Source organism: Suricata suricatta, chromosome 7 (genome assembly GCF_006229205.1).
Source record: "Suricata suricatta isolate VVHF042 chromosome 7, meerkat_22Aug2017_6uvM2_HiC, whole genome shotgun sequence".
NCBI classification, from domain to species: Eukaryota; Metazoa; Chordata; class Mammalia; order Carnivora; family Herpestidae; genus Suricata; species Suricata suricatta.
In genome coordinates, this window is record NC_043706.1 from 20,794,241 (window position 1) to 20,809,542 (window position 15,302).

General features: G+C 38.3%; 2 protein-coding genes across 10 annotated transcripts in view; one reads left to right on the plus strand and one right to left on the minus strand.

Annotated features, from left to right (window-relative positions):
* The window catches only part of CAGE1 (cancer antigen 1), a 46,961-nt gene that overhangs the window by 4,542 nt on the left and 27,117 nt on the right, over window positions 1–15,302 (plus strand). For all 9 annotated transcript variants that reach the window (XR_003911198.1, XR_003911199.1, XM_029945474.1 and 6 more), the window contains exons 3-7: window positions 364–451; window positions 3,255–3,697; window positions 6,431–7,474; window positions 12,475–12,624; window positions 14,507–14,617. Coding sequence is in view for 7 of the 9 variants with exons in the window: in XM_029945474.1 (XP_029801334.1) it covers window positions 364–451; window positions 3,255–3,697; window positions 6,431–7,474; window positions 12,475–12,624; window positions 14,507–14,617 (1,836 nt within the window). In the remaining 2 variants the exon portion in view is untranslated. The remainder of the gene's footprint in view (window positions 1–363; window positions 452–3,254; window positions 3,698–6,430; window positions 7,475–12,474; window positions 12,625–14,506; window positions 14,618–15,302) is intronic.
* Window positions 11,485–12,128, minus strand: LOC115297003 (prefoldin subunit 3-like). Its single transcript, XM_029945481.1, is given in 2 exon segments — window positions 11,485–12,094; window positions 12,096–12,128. Coding segments are annotated over 2 exon segments (552 nt in total). The 5' UTR covers window positions 12,120–12,128; the 3' UTR covers window positions 11,485–11,566.

The following is a 15,302-nucleotide window of genomic DNA, read 5'->3' on the forward strand; positions in this document are numbered from 1 at the left end:
AAAGACTTGAACGCCAGCTACCCTAATAGTTCTTTAGACCAGATTTAACAAACACCAAAGGATTATCAGAGATTTATACGTTTTCATGTACTCATGTCTGTAGTACCACAATTTGACTTACCAAAGAACCAAAATATTAAAATAGCAAGATACTTTGTTTAACATCATTTAATATCAAGACTCCCTTAGCATGGTTTTATTAAGAAGGAGCTCAGATATATAGCAGGGAAAGGTACCAGAAAGTACATTCTACCCATGCAACAAAATTACTAAGAGAAAAGTTACATAACAATGTACATACACGTTTGTTTGAAGTATTTGTATGAACTATTAATATTAATGCCTTTTTTATTGTTAATACAGAATGAAATAAAGAACATAAGAAGGGAAGATGAGTCTGAATGCATTCTTTCTGAAGAAATTTATACCACACTAGACAATTGGTTAGGTGGTATGTATCTCTTTGTTGGCAAAATGCAGAGAAACTCAGATTTGTGTGTGTGTGTGTGTGTGTGTGTGTGTGTGTCCTGTGATAACAGCAATGATGATAATAGCCATGTGTGAGTATATACTTTATATGCATGTTCACATTTACTCCACAAACAGTTCTGTGAAATAGAGGTTTTCTTTTCTTTTTAAATAAGGGTTGTTTTTATCTCCGTTCTACAGATGAGAAGCATGGGGCTCAGAGAGTAACATGAGAAGTACAAACCATTCACAACATATTTGACTATATTAAAATTTTTTAAAATGCTATATGACCAAATTATAACCAACAAAATTAAAAAAAAACAAGACACAGACTAAAGATACATGCAATGTATACATTGACAAGATTAGTATCCAAAATAAAGGACTCCAATAAGAAAAAGACACATAAAACTTGATAGAAAAACAGGCCAAGTATATGTATTAGCTTGCTAGGGCTGCCATGACAAAACACCACAGACTGGGTGACTTCAACTACGGAAATTTATTTTCTCACAGTTTTGGAGGCTGGAAGTCTGAGATCAAGGTGTCAGAAGAGTTGATTTATCCTGAAGCTTCCCAGATAGCCATCCTGTGTCTAGCCTCCCTGATGCCCTTTCTTCCTATAAGAACACCAGTCATATTGGATTAGGGCCCCACTTTTATGACCTCCTTTAACTTTAATGACCTCTTTAAAGGTCCCATCTCCAAATACAGTCACACTGGAAGATACTGGGGGTTAAGCCTTCAGCATATGATTTTTAGGAAGATTCAGTGAAGGCCCTAACAGTGTCTAATAGGCAAATCACGGAAAAGGAAACCTGCAAGACTATTAAAAAGACCACAAAATACCATTCCATGCATACCGGTTTAATACGTGTTGGAGGGATGTAGTAGAGCAAATAAACTTCTGTGCTATTGGTGGAAGTATAAATTGGTACAACCATTTTGGAGGGTAATTTTCCTATGTCTAGTAAAGTTGAAGATAACATATTTTCTATAATCCAGCGATTCTACTTCAAGGTATATATCCAGAACCGAGACAAAAATTTTTAGTGTACAAGGAAACATGTGTAAGAATGTTCACTGAAGGTTGTTCTTAACAGCAAAATAAGAAACAAATATCTAACAAAAAGGGATTAAAGAATAATCCTTCAGTAAAATTAACTAGAGCTACATAAACATATATTTATATGGCTAAGTCCAAAAAGCAAAATTTTAAGTGAAATAAAGACTTTCATATGGATATATCAACTATATATATTTTGTATCTAATATATATGTTACAAATGCAATTTGATTCAATTTACATAAAATTTTAAAGCACAGAAAATAGTACTGTACATCACCCAGGGTGATGCAGGACATTTAGAACTATTTAGGAAGCTGTAACACTGGACATCTGTTGGACTCCAGAAACTACCAGCTTGAGATAGTTTACTACTTCAGCATAAAACCATACTACAACTCTTTGTATAAAGTATTATTTGCAAGGCTGGGTTTTTTAAGGTTGCTGTGATAAAAAGCAGGTATTGTACAAAAACCAATGTAGAATAGAAAGCGAGCATTGGCATTGTCCTATTTTATTCCAAGATCTGAGACACGTGGTACCCAGTAGTGGATCCAAGTAGTAAGTTCAGTTGTATGAGAATGAAATAAAACATATTTTTCTGTCAGTTTGTGTGTATTTTCAAACATCTACTAAGTTGTTCGGACAAATACTGAAGTTGAGGTTAACTACTTAGTAAATAGAACTGTTAGGTATTTCATTCCAATTCTTGGAAATTGATATATATTATTTAAGGTGCATAACTGAGTAAGGAAAGCAGAAAAATATAGATGGGAAGAATATATACATACCAGCTTTAGTAGTTAGGTAGTTATCTCTTGAGAGCGGAAAGGGAGGGAATTTAGATAGAAAGGAGATATCATTAACTAGTTTTGTAATATTTTATTGCCTATTTGCTTCTGGTTTTTATCTTTTTAATCTTTTTTGTTTGTTTTGGGGGGCAGAGAGAGTGAGAAAGTGCTGAGCATGAGTGGGGGATGGGCATTGCAAGAGGGAAAGAGAGAGAATCCCAAGCAGGCTCCACAATGACAGCCCAGAGCCCAACGTGGAGCTTAATCTCATGAACTTTAAGATAATGACCTGAGCCAAAACGAGAGATGGACACCTAACCAACTGAGCCACCCAGGCACCTCTGCTTCTGGTTTTTAAAAATGTCTTACATCTGGATAACTTGTCATATTGAGAAACTCTATAACACAGCATTTAGCAATAGTATTCTATAATCCCAGATACACCGCATACCCAATCTGTGACATTAGGCAAATAAAAGTGGCTTAACATCTTATGTCCTAGTTTCCTCATCTGTGAAACAGGGATAATAACAGTGCCTGGCTCACGGGATTGTTGTGAGATTAACCAGGTTTATGTGGGTTTGTTATTATATTGTTCACTGTGCTTTTTTTTATACTTTGAACACATAGTAAAAACATTTTAAAATTACAGTACAACAAAAGAATTTTGAAGATATCTTGGAATTTGTTGTAATGGTATTTGACCAGAATGATGTACAACAAACTTTTTTGTAGCAGTCATTTGAGAATTTATGGCCTCCATGTAAAAAGTAGTTCTATTTTGTTTGCCAGCACAAAGCCATGCTGAAATCCACTCAATAAAAAAAAAAAAATGCTGGAATAAATATAATTTTTAAAAGACTCCCAACAGTTTATTTCATAAAGGTCAATATAATTCTTATTTCCATCTTTCTCTTTCTAATAAGATGTCGACATTGGAAATGACTCACAGAATGTACTAACTCAGCAAGTTGACCCCAGCATTTCTTCCTTTAGACAATTTGAACCCATTTGCAAATTTCATCACACTGAAGCATTTAGTAATGAGATGATAACATTTCAGAATCTGAATGGAGGCTTACCTCACATAGTACAACCAGAAATGCAAAGTCATGTGTATAATTCTGCAAAAGACACCAATATAAAGGAAGATTCATTTAAGGAAGAAAATCCACTGGAAACTAGCACTTCTATAAATGAAGAGCAATTTGCTCATGAGTGTGTCAGACAACCTTCAAGAAGTCCACCTGTAGTCCACGGCAGTGGAGAGACCGTGAAATTCATGGAAATGTCACGGGCTAAAAGTGCTGCCACACAATCTGCCCTGAAACCTAGTCAACCTCAAAGCGTCTGGTATGCAACAGAGAAGGTAAGATTTTTGGTGGTCAGTACAGCTTATAGAGTATTAAACTATGTGCTTTCAAAAAAAAAAAACCCCAAAACCATGAACATAATCTATTTAGACTTTTCCAAGTACCACTAGATAATAATTAGCAAGAGGGACATTGCTTCTCTGGGGAAAATGTCTTCTGAGTTCTTTATCAATTTAGAAACAAATTTTTCTATTAAAATCAAGTCCATACTTGGAGATTAGCTCTACTGAATGGTCATATCTTTGAGGATCAAGGCTCTGTCTTACTCATCCTTTTATGTACTTTAGGATCTACATGGTGCCTTGAATATAACAGGCTTTTATATTTGGTGAATCAAATTGGCTGGGACTCAAGAGGTTACAGTAAGAAAAAGGTTGAGAAGAGGAAGAAGGATAGAGGTATTAAGTTATTTGATAGGAAAATCTTAACATTTTTCTATCATGAGGGTTTCTATTGACAAGCATAAAATATTAGTTTTTCTACCAAAGGGAAAATATTAATTTGTCTTTTGACTTATTGATTCTGGGCATGCATGTAGGATCCTAAGAATACTGAAGATGCCATTAGTATAAATTCTGTGTGCTCTCTGAAGATACTTTAAAGGTAACAGTTTTAAGACTTGGTATGGGCAAATATAATCCAAGAGTAGTAAAAAATAATACCTGATTTTCATTGTTAGTCTGATGAGAAAAGTTATGACTATTATGTTTCATTTCCAAGTATGAACAGTTTTTTGTTCATTTATTTGGAAGCAGTATTTAAAAGAGAACTTTATTTCCCTATGTTGATTCTGGAAAATGGCATTAAAAAATCTGTTTAATTAGTGTTTCTCACAATTGCTCCTTCCTATTTCTGCTGCATTTAGTCATTTATTCAGTCAATAAATACTTTCTGGAACCTATTCTGTGCTAGGCTCTATGCTATGTGTTGGTTATATAATGGTTTTTAAAAATGTGGTTTTCATCTTCATGAAAATAACACCTTAGTAGAGGAGACTCACATAAATAATCACACAAATAAGTGTAAGCTTTCTCCTATGATAAGGCTCTGAGTAGTTCTGTATAAAGTGTACGTAAAGTGTAGATAATGTTCTATAGTATTACATATAAACTGTAAGCTGCAAGGATGGTGAGTGTTGTGAATAAAGTGATGGGAGTCTTACTGTCCTGGGCAGGGAGTTTGGGGGAGGCTTCCTGAAGTGGTGGGAATTGAGCTGAGCTCTGAAGGATGAGTGAGGAGTTAAGGAACTGTGGGTGGGAGCGTGTTCCATGCAGAAGTTAACGCGTGGGAAAACCCTGTGGCTTAGGGAGCATGGCACCCAGTAGGACCTAACAGAAGCCCCGTGTCGCTGGATTGAAGGAGGCACATAGTAGATGAGGAGGGAAAGGTAGCATGAGTCAGGCAGCAAGCCCAGATAGCAGAACTCGTAGGCCTCCATGGGGATAGTTGTTTTTATCCCGAATGATGATAAACCGTTAAAAGACAGGAGTCTAGTGGCAGCTGGGTGGCTCAGTCAGTTAAGCATCCGACTTCAGCTCAGGTCATGATCTGACAGGTTCCTGAGTTGGAGCTAACAGCCCAGAGCCTGGATCCTGCTTCAGATTCCAGGTGTCTCCCTCTCTCTCTTCCCCTCCTGGGCTCACACACTGTCTCTCAAAAATAAATAATCATAAAAAATCATAAAAAAATAAATAATCATTAAAAAAAGACAGGAATCCAATATCTCAGGGTTTTAATGTCATGTTTATTTCAGTATTTTCTTACTACAACTAATTGTCCTAAAACTAATTGCCCCTAAAACCTGTGTTGTGGGCAGAAAATCAATGATGAAGCATTTTCATCTGATATTCTTTCATTCACAGGAGTCATAGCAATGAGATAATGGTTTAATAAGCAATAAAAGTAGTTTTCAGTCAAGGGGTGCCTGGTGGCTTAGTTGATTAAACATCTGACTCCTGATTTTGGCTCAGGTCATGATTTCACAGTCTTGGGATTGAGCCCTGCATTGGGTTCTGTGCTGAGCTTCATGCCTGCTTAGGATTCTCTCTCTTCTTCTCTGCTCCCTACTTGTGCTTTCTCTCTCTGTCAAAAATAAATAAAAGTGTTTTTTAATTTTTTTAATGTTTATTTTTGAGAGAGATAGACACAAGGTGAGTAGGAGAGGGGCAGAGAGAGAGGGAGACACAGAATCTGAAGCAGGCTTAGGCTCTGAGCTGTCAGCACAGAGCCCTGCATGGGGCTTGAGCTCAGAAACTGTGAAATAATGATCTGAGCCAAAGTAGGATGCTTACCAACTGAGCCACCCAGGCACCCTAAATAAATAAATAAACATTTTTACAAAGTAGTCTTCATTCAAAAGAGGCCTCACAGACTGTAGGGTCATTGATAAATTTATTTTAATTCATCTGAAGTCAAAGAAAGTACCTTACTTACATATGTTCAAAAACTTTCCTACCATAGAAAACACTGAGAGTGTGAAAGCTGAGATTTTTTGGTAAAAGTAAATGTGATACCTATCATACACCTACTCTTTGTGCTCTGCCATAGGTGCTGTATATACATTTAGCAGGTAATACTTAAGTATGTTTGTTAAGTAGGTATTATTATTAGAAGCGGCTACTATTGATAGAGTTGAGAAAACCAAACTAGGGACCTAGGACTCAAGGCCAGCTCTGATTTCAAAACTTATGATCTTTATACTCCTTTTCACTTATTTTGTTTACTGTAAGACTGTAGTGTCTTCAAAAGGAACACAGAGTTTTGGGGATATTCCTGAGATGCCAGTCAGTCACCAAAAGGAGGTCACAGTGGAGGACCCAGACAGTCCCGGGACAGTCTCATCTTGGTCTCCTGCAGGCATTTCTTGGAGTGGTGAAGCATGTCAGGAAGACGGCAAGGCGCCTGACATGGAGCAGAGCTTGGAGAGCTTACAGCCTGTGAAAGAGGACATGGCTTTAAACAAAGTCTTACGGAAATTAAAACATACTAACAAAAGGCAACAAACTCTGATCCAAGGCCTGCAGTGTAGTAACAAGAATTTAGAGAAGAAGGTCAAAGAGCTCCAGAAGCAGGCTGCCAAGCAGGATGTGTTCGTTGACATCATAAATCAGCTAAAGGAGAAGGTGGAAGAATTAATTGAAGACAAGTACAGAGTGATGCTAGAGAAGAATGATACTGACAGGACCCTGCAGAATTTGCACGAGGTTTTGACTAACACCCAAAAACATCTCCAGGAATCTAGGAATGAAAAGGAAACCTTACAGCTGGAGCTTAAGAAGATCAAGGGCAATTATATTCACCTACAGGAAAGGTACATGACTGAAATGCAGCAGAGAGATAAAACTATAAGTGAGTACATGGAGATGAACAGAACTTTAAGCAAGAAAGAAGAGGTAGACAGCCTGAAGCAACTCCAGGGAGAACTGGAAAAGGCCACCACTTCTTCTTTGAACTTGTTGAAAAGGGAAAGGAAGACCCAAGAGCAGGAGTTCCTGTCTTTACAGGAGGAATTCCAGAAGCATGAAAAGGAGAACCTGGAAGAAAGACAGGAACTGAAATCAAGACTGGAGAAACCGCTCACTCAAGTTAATCATTTGCAGTTTATATCTGAAAACGAGCAGGCGAAGAGCGCCAAACTCAGCGCACTGAAACACGGAAACGAAAACGCAAGGCTTCAGCAGCAGGTGGCCAGGAGCGAGGAGCAAAGCCCTCAGTTTGAGACGGTTCATTTAAAGGAGTACCCCCGGGAGGCGGTGGAGGCAGATATCACAAAGGTATTGTCACAAATTTGGAATCTCTAACGCAGAATTTCAGGAGTTTCTAACAGTCTGCTGATGCCTATTTAGAGGCAACACTTTGTCAGTAGAAAGAAATATTAGCAACAAAAAAAGGGAGAGAGGAAAAGGTACTACAGGTTTAGAGAAGCTTCTGTGGTTCTTGGGTGCTCACATTAAAGGAAGCTGCTTCTCGAGTACTCACCTAAAGAGGCTCTTTCTGGCCTCTTGTGACTACTTTGGTAGAGGTGAAAATTAACCTGGGAATTTTCTGGGTACCTGTGGCCAATCATCTGAAGCATCCTTTGAGAAAGGGTTTTCTAGGCGGGGATCTCTCTGTTTTCATGTCACTTCTGCCTATTCAACAATACAACTAATGCAATTACATACTTGGTTTACAAAGTAAAACTGTATTATATTCACATATTAATGTTGTGAAAGTATATACTTTTTGATTGAGGTGTTATTGACCTGTATCATTAGTTTCCTGTTTGCAACATAATTCAATATTTGTGTATGTTGCAAAATGATCACCACAATAAGTCTAGTTAACATCTCTTAAAAGTAGCATGGAAGCCTCATATCAGTACATTTGGAGAGGCTGTAATTTTGTATTCTGTGCAGTTCAAATGACCTTTTTGGTAGACAAGAACCTGGAAGCGTGTCCTGAAAGTGATCGTTTTTACCCACTGGAGCACATCCATTTCAGTTTTGTAGGCTTGTCTCAAAATGTTTATAGTGCAGGGGCACCTGCATGGCTCAGTCGGTTAAACATCTGACTCTTGATTTTGGCTCAGATCATGATCTCATGGTTGGCAATTCAAGCCCTGAGTTGGGCTCTACACTGACAGCGCGGAACCTGCTTGGTATCCTCTCTTTCTCTCTCTCTCTCTCTCTCTCTCTGCCCCTCCCATGTGCCTTTGCTCTCTTTCAAAATACATCAACTTAAAAATATTATATAGTACAGCTTTATTAATTCTGACTACTTAGAAAGAAAGGTTATCTGGGGCATTTGAGTGGCTCAGTCGGTTAAGCATCTGAATTCGACTCAGGTCATGATCTCACGGTTTGTGGGTTCAAGCCCTGCATCAGGTTCTGTGCTGACAGCTCAGAGCCCGGAGCCTGCTTCGGATTCTGTGTCTCCCTCTCTCTCTGCCCCTCCCCTACTTGTGTTCACTCTCTTTCTCTCTCTCTCTCTCTCCTCTCTCTCTGTCTCTCTCAAATAAGCATTAAAAAACCGTTTTAGAAAGAAGGCTAATCTGAACTGGAAAATTGTATGTTTATCTTAACATTCTTATAGCACAACTTGAGCTCATTATGTTGCCTTGAAGATGTCCTTAGTGACTCTTTTTCATGAATCCATAATTAGTACAGGTATTGTTTGCAAGTAAATAGTTATATTATTTTTTAATGATTCTTAGAAAAATATTGTCATATTTAAAAAATTCTCTCTGTAATCGTTTCTCCAGAAAGAAGTTAGGATTTTCTAAGCCAGTGGTTCTCAAACTTGAGCATTCATCAGCATTAGCTGTGAAAATGCAGATTGCTGGGGTCTACCTCAGCATTTCTGATTCTGTAGGTATGTGGGGAGGGGGGTGGTGCTGAGAATGCGTGTTTCTAACGAGTCTCACTGATGCTGCTGGTCTGAGAGTCACACTTTGAGAACCACTCACCTCAGCAAGGATGACCTTAAGTTTAGCTGCTAACCAAATCATGACAAATTTTGAATCGGTAAACTCTGAATGAGTTAGTACAACTGTACAGAGGTTTATGAGACAGTATTTTTTTTCTTGAATTTTCATTAAAAAACAAAAGTAGTGGTGCCTTGGGTGACTCAGTCAGTTAAGGGTCTGACTTTGGCTCAGGTCATGATCTTGCAGTTTGTGAGCTCGAGCCCCATATTGAGCTCACTGCTGTCAGCCTGTCAGTCTGTTAGCCCGTTAGCCCAGAGACCCTCTGCCCCTCCTCCACTCAAGCTCTCCCAGAAATATTTTTTTAAAGTAAAGTTCTTTGTTTCCTCTTGACTAATCAATATCTTTAATATCCCCAGATCATCCTTACTTTGCTTTTATGTTTGCTTTTCATGAACTCTAGGTCTATTTTCTCAAAAGTGTGAGGAATGTTCATGAGATCAAAACTATTTTCATAGTAATAGGAAGATGTTATGCCCTTGCCACTCTCATTTTTTTCACAAGTGCCTCCAGTGGCATTTTCTAGAAACTGTGTGTCATTGCTTTCATGGTTGATCCATGTGTGAAGCAGATGTGAGAATCATGCTGTCTTTATGAAACATTATAGATATTTACAGAACTGTAAAAGGCGCCACTCTTCCCACTAATTTTTTCCTTTAGAAAATGTGGGAACTTCATATTAAGATTGTTATTTATGTTGACATAAAGGATTTATTGTTGTTTGAATAGGTTAGTAAAACATTTTTCTAATGTTTATTTTTGAGAGAGAGAGAGAGCGCGTGCGCACCCACAGACGCACAAGTGCACAGAAAGTGGGGGAGGGGCAGAGAGACTGAGAGACACAGGATCTAAAGCAGGCTCCAGGCTCTGAGCTGTTAGCATGGAGCCTGACCTGGAGCTCGAACTCATGAACTGTGAGATCATGACCTGAGCCAGAGTCCGATGCTCAACCAACTGAACCGGCCAGGTGCCCCGGTATACATAATTTTTAAATTTTCTCAATCATAATTTCTTTTTTTTTTAAGTTTATTATTTTAAGATAAAGAATGCACATACGTGTGCACTAGTGGAGGAGAGGCAGAGAGAGAGAGAGGGAAAGAATCCCAAACAGGCTCTGCACCATGAGTGTGGAACCCAACAGGGGTCTCTGTCCCACCAACTGTGAGATCGTGACCTGAGCCGAAGTCAGGAGTGGAATGGTTAATCGACTGAGTCACCCAGGTGCCCCCTCAGTCATAATTTCTAATACAAAAAATATCAATAGATATAACCCACACAAGAGGCTTTTGGGATTCTTACTAATTGTTTTGAGTCTATAAAGGGGTCCCAAGTCAGAAGTTTGAGAACCACAGCTCAAAGTTATTTTTATTTTTTATTTTTTATTTATTTATTTTTTTAACTTCAATGTTTTAATATCATGAAACACAACTACAAAACAGTATGCGAGTATATGCTGTGCTACACGGAGATGGAATCATATATTTGTGTTTCTACCAAATCTCTCTACCCAGTGTTAGCCACTGTTCCAACAGCTTTCCACAGGGATTTTCTACACTTCCCAGGAGGTCTTATCGTGAATTAAAAAAAGCTCACAAATCTTTTCAACCACTGCAGATTTATATTTATCTTAATATTCTTGTTCAGCTGCTTTGGAGAACTGTTAAGAAACACAAAGTTGCCTTAGCCAAGAGTTTTGAGAGGCTAAAGAATTTTGTTGTTTCATGTTAGCCAAGATCTCCCTTCTGTTGGCATTGCAAAGACACTGTGTACTTTCACAGCAGAAGAAGCAGCGTCTCCATAGCTCTCACTTACTGTTTAGGAAGGCCAATTACCAGTTCCTGAAAAGTCCACACAGTTATGACAGAGAGCTATTGGCTAAGCAGTGCTCCATGAAAATCTATTATATAAGACAAATAACAACAACAGAGAGCCATCAAGCCCCACATGTACTAAAGAAAACAAGTTTGGAAATATTTAAACTAAGTGGTTTTCCTACCTCTAAACTGGTTTCTTACTGCATCAAGTAAGAGTAACATCAGCCAATAAAGAAAAAGTAAACTGTGCTACACTATCCAGAATTCAGCTTCTGTAGCATACCTCACAGTTTTCAGCCATTCCAGCTAAGACTTTATGACCAGCAAAAAAAAAAAAAAAAAAAAAGATGTTAAGTAGCATTTACTTTGTTGGAAATTTAAAAAATTAAAATACTGCTAATTTCATAAAATAATTGAAACTAATTTTGTTTTTATAATAAAATGTTTATATATATTTTTTAAAGTTTTAACTAGCATTCTTACTGTTTAAAAAAATCAGTCAAAGTATTGTCAACCTTTAGGGATAAACTTTAGGATACTTAAAATAACATGTTTGGGAAACTGAACCACATTTTTAATTGCCAGCGTTATGCTTTGTTCTTGGTAGAATCATCTTTGTTTCTTCTTTTTACATCCCAATTATAAACCCTGGCCATATTGACTTCTGTGGTAGTAAACTGATCTCGAAGGAAGTCAAGGTCTTCCTCAAGAGAATCAAGATTCTTTGTAGCAGTCGATAAATTCTTTTCCAACAATGCCTGGGCTTCATCAATATCGTACTCAAACATCACATTAGCCCCCAGCCACAGACACACTTTATCGGTAGGAGGAACTGAAGCTTTGCAATACAGGTTGTCCTCCAGTAAGAATCTAGTCTCCAGTGAGTTGGTGGAGTCTTTCTTCTTCTGCATGTATTTTAGAATGTCTAATGTCTGCTTAATTTCAGGAATCTGACCTTTCAGCCTCCTTTTCTTTGGAGCAAGATTGAGCTCCATAAACTTATACTTCTGGTACTGCTCCTCCAGCTTCTTCAGTACTGTGTCTGCAGTCTCATTCCCAGGCTGTTTCATGAATGAATCCACATCTTCCACAAACACGGCCTCAGGAATCCCTATGGTGGAGCCGCCGGCCATTCCCCATGGCCACTTCTCCCAACTCGAAGTTTTTTTTTAAATAAATATGAGCATTTATCTCCAATTTTTTTTAATTGTAGAAAGAGAGCAGGAGCAAGTGGGGAGAGGGCAGAGGGAAAGAGACTCTTAACCTGACACAGGGCTTGAACCCCACGACCCTGGGATTATGACCTGAGCCAAAATCAAGGGTCAGACACTCAACCAACTGAGCTACCCAGGTGCCCCACATCTCTTCAAATTTAAATTTGAGTGCCACATTGTTATGGTTGCTCAGAGTTTTAAAGAGTGGCATTTAATTCAGAATTTTACTTGAAGAGCAATCCAGACTCTTATCGTGACACATCTCAATTGTGTACACATAGGAGGCAAAGATGATACGTTCTCATGTGTTCCCGAATTACTCACCTGGTGAGGAAGTGAGCCTTAGTCCCCCAGATGTGAAGACAACCTCTCAGCTGGTCTCCAAGCTTCATCGTCTTTTGGCACTGGTCATAGGACTTCTCACATGCCAGGTAATAAAAACAAAGTCATGTTTTTTTATTGAGGGAGGAAGAAGTACCGAAGTTGGACTACACCAAAGAGGCAATATAAGGGAATGGAGTTAAGTTATGGAAGAAAAAAATGGAAGGTAAAATTCAGCTCCTTAAGAAAACCTGTCAGCCCAGCCTTCTTCCTGCTGCTTTTTTATTTTTCTTAACACAAGTAAAATAGTATAATCAGATACAAAATAAAGGCATCAGAGAAAACCCTTCATTTAGTACTTCTTACATGTCATGGATGCTCTATCAGGTGGGTGTCTTATTCTCTGGCTCAGTCTGCTCCTAGTGATTAGTGAGTGTTCCCATCATCATGCCATTTGCCCAATCTAAAATTTAGCTTTTGGGCAGGAGGAGGCCAGCGGGGAGTTGTATTCATTAGTGGAATGAAGAATGAAGTTAGTGTCAGGTGAGTTTGAATCCTGACTTCGCCATTTCCTGGCTGTGTGACTTGGCCAAGTGACTTTGCCTTTCTCAGCCTCAGTGTCCTTATCCTAAGTAGGGAAAATGATACTTGCCCCTGCCCTGGGAGGTTGCAAACACTACATTGAATGAGAGATCATAGTACAAAGCATGACATTTGATAGCTTCTCCAATGAGCTAGTAGCTGTCTTTCTTCCCCTTCTCTTATTGTCCATTTCTGTAACCGTAAGTGTAGTCATCAGAGCCCAAGGTGGTGGGGGGAGGGCTGCTCTGTGATGTTCCTGTTCCAACACAACTATTGTGTTATAGCTAAAGTTTGTTGAATGCTAGCATTTATTTAATGCTAGACACTGAGCTGAGCATTTTATGCAGAGATCACAAAGTGGTGGCACATAGACTATATCCACCTAAAGTCTTTGTTTTTCTGTCTGTGACTCTGAATGTGGCACAGACTCTCCTTAGCTGCAGACTTTGCCATCCTACTTTGTTCCTTCACACGTTTGCTTACTCACTATAAGGCTTGGTTTTCCCCCATGTCACTGGAGGCCACTTCTCCATCGCACCTCCCCATGAGGAGTGCGTCCTCAGCCCTCTTGTTAGTGGATGTCATCCCACACCAAACAAATACTATCCGTGTGCTTATTCTGTGTCTCTCATCCCCAGTAGAATAGAAGGCTTCAACATCAGAAACATGGTGTGTTATATGCCCCATACCTAATTCAGAGTAAGCCCTTAATCAGCACTCAACAAATATTTGTTCACTTTCCAACTTATCCTTGGAAGCATTTAAATTTACTGCCCCTGACTTTCATGGGTTATCTCATCCAATCCTTATGCTATTCTTTATATTAACAGGCTTTTAAAAAAAATGGGGGAAAAAACATGGAAAAAACACACTGAGACTTAGAACAGTTGGTTTCTTGTCCAAAGACTCACATAGGATTAAGTGACAGAACTCAGACACAAACTCAGGCACTTTGACTTATGCAGACATTTTTGACCCTGAGGTTATACATACAAATACCTTCATTCTAGGCACCCATGAAATATCTAGAGCTTCAGTAGTGTTGAGGTCTGATTACTCTGATGTCACGTATCGCAATTTGGCTGAAATTTGGATTTGTTAACTGACCAGGTTAAGCTAATGGGATGTTCATATGAATGTGTAAGCATGTACTGTTATTATAGTGGAGGATTAATTTTCCAGGGATTATCCTAATCTGTCCCAATAACCACTTACATGCGAGTGTGAATCTGTAAGAATTCTTTCCACACTAATGCTTTATTAGATGTCTTATTGATGAGTAATTGAGTTCAATATTACTTTATTTCTTTTGGTTGGTAATTTATTCTGGAAATTTTTGTGTGTGTTTTGTCTGTCCTCTTAGCTTTAATGAAAACTTTTTAATATAGATTCTCAAACTATTTTCCTTAGGACATCAGTACTACCAATACTGAACATTTCAAAGATAGTGAGAAAATTAGTGATGTAATGCTACAAAAACTGAAGCGCTTCCATCTTAAAAAGAAAAATTTAGATCAAGAGGTACTGTATTTATTCTTTATCCTAAAACCTGTATAATTTTTGGTGAAAATAATAGTCAAATAAAAAAGTAACATAAGAGTATAAAAAAAACTCCCCAAATTTTTATTTTTTTAAAAAAGAATTGTTTTGGGGGACCAGATTAGTTTTACTATGGCCTTCACTAAGGAGATACATTATTCAACATTTGGCTTGTCTTATAACTTAAGTTTGTATTACAAAATATTATTCATCTACCAAAAAAAAGTATGATTACTTTTTCCACTTTTGCATGGCACTTCTGATTCCTTTTTTTTTTTAATGATTATTTATTTTAGAAGAGAGAGGGAGAGAGAGACTGAGCGCAAGCCAGGGAAGGGCAGAGAGAGAGGGAGACACAGAATCCAAAGCAGGGTACAAGCTGTCAGTACAGAGCCTGAGGTGGAGCTCGAACTCACAAACTGTGAGATCATGACCTGAGCCGAAGTCAGATAATTAACCAACTGGTCCACTCAGGCGCCCCAGCACTACAGATTTCTGAAGATTAGTGTATTTGATATTGATAGTGATTTTCAAACTTGGAATAGTGGATACACTGAAAAGCAGTCATTTTATTTTCCCGGTAGCACACGGGTAGGGGAATTTCTTCAGTTATTCTTGTTGGTTTAGTGGTACAGCGATGGAGGGACAAATTAAGAGAGTAAGTGAA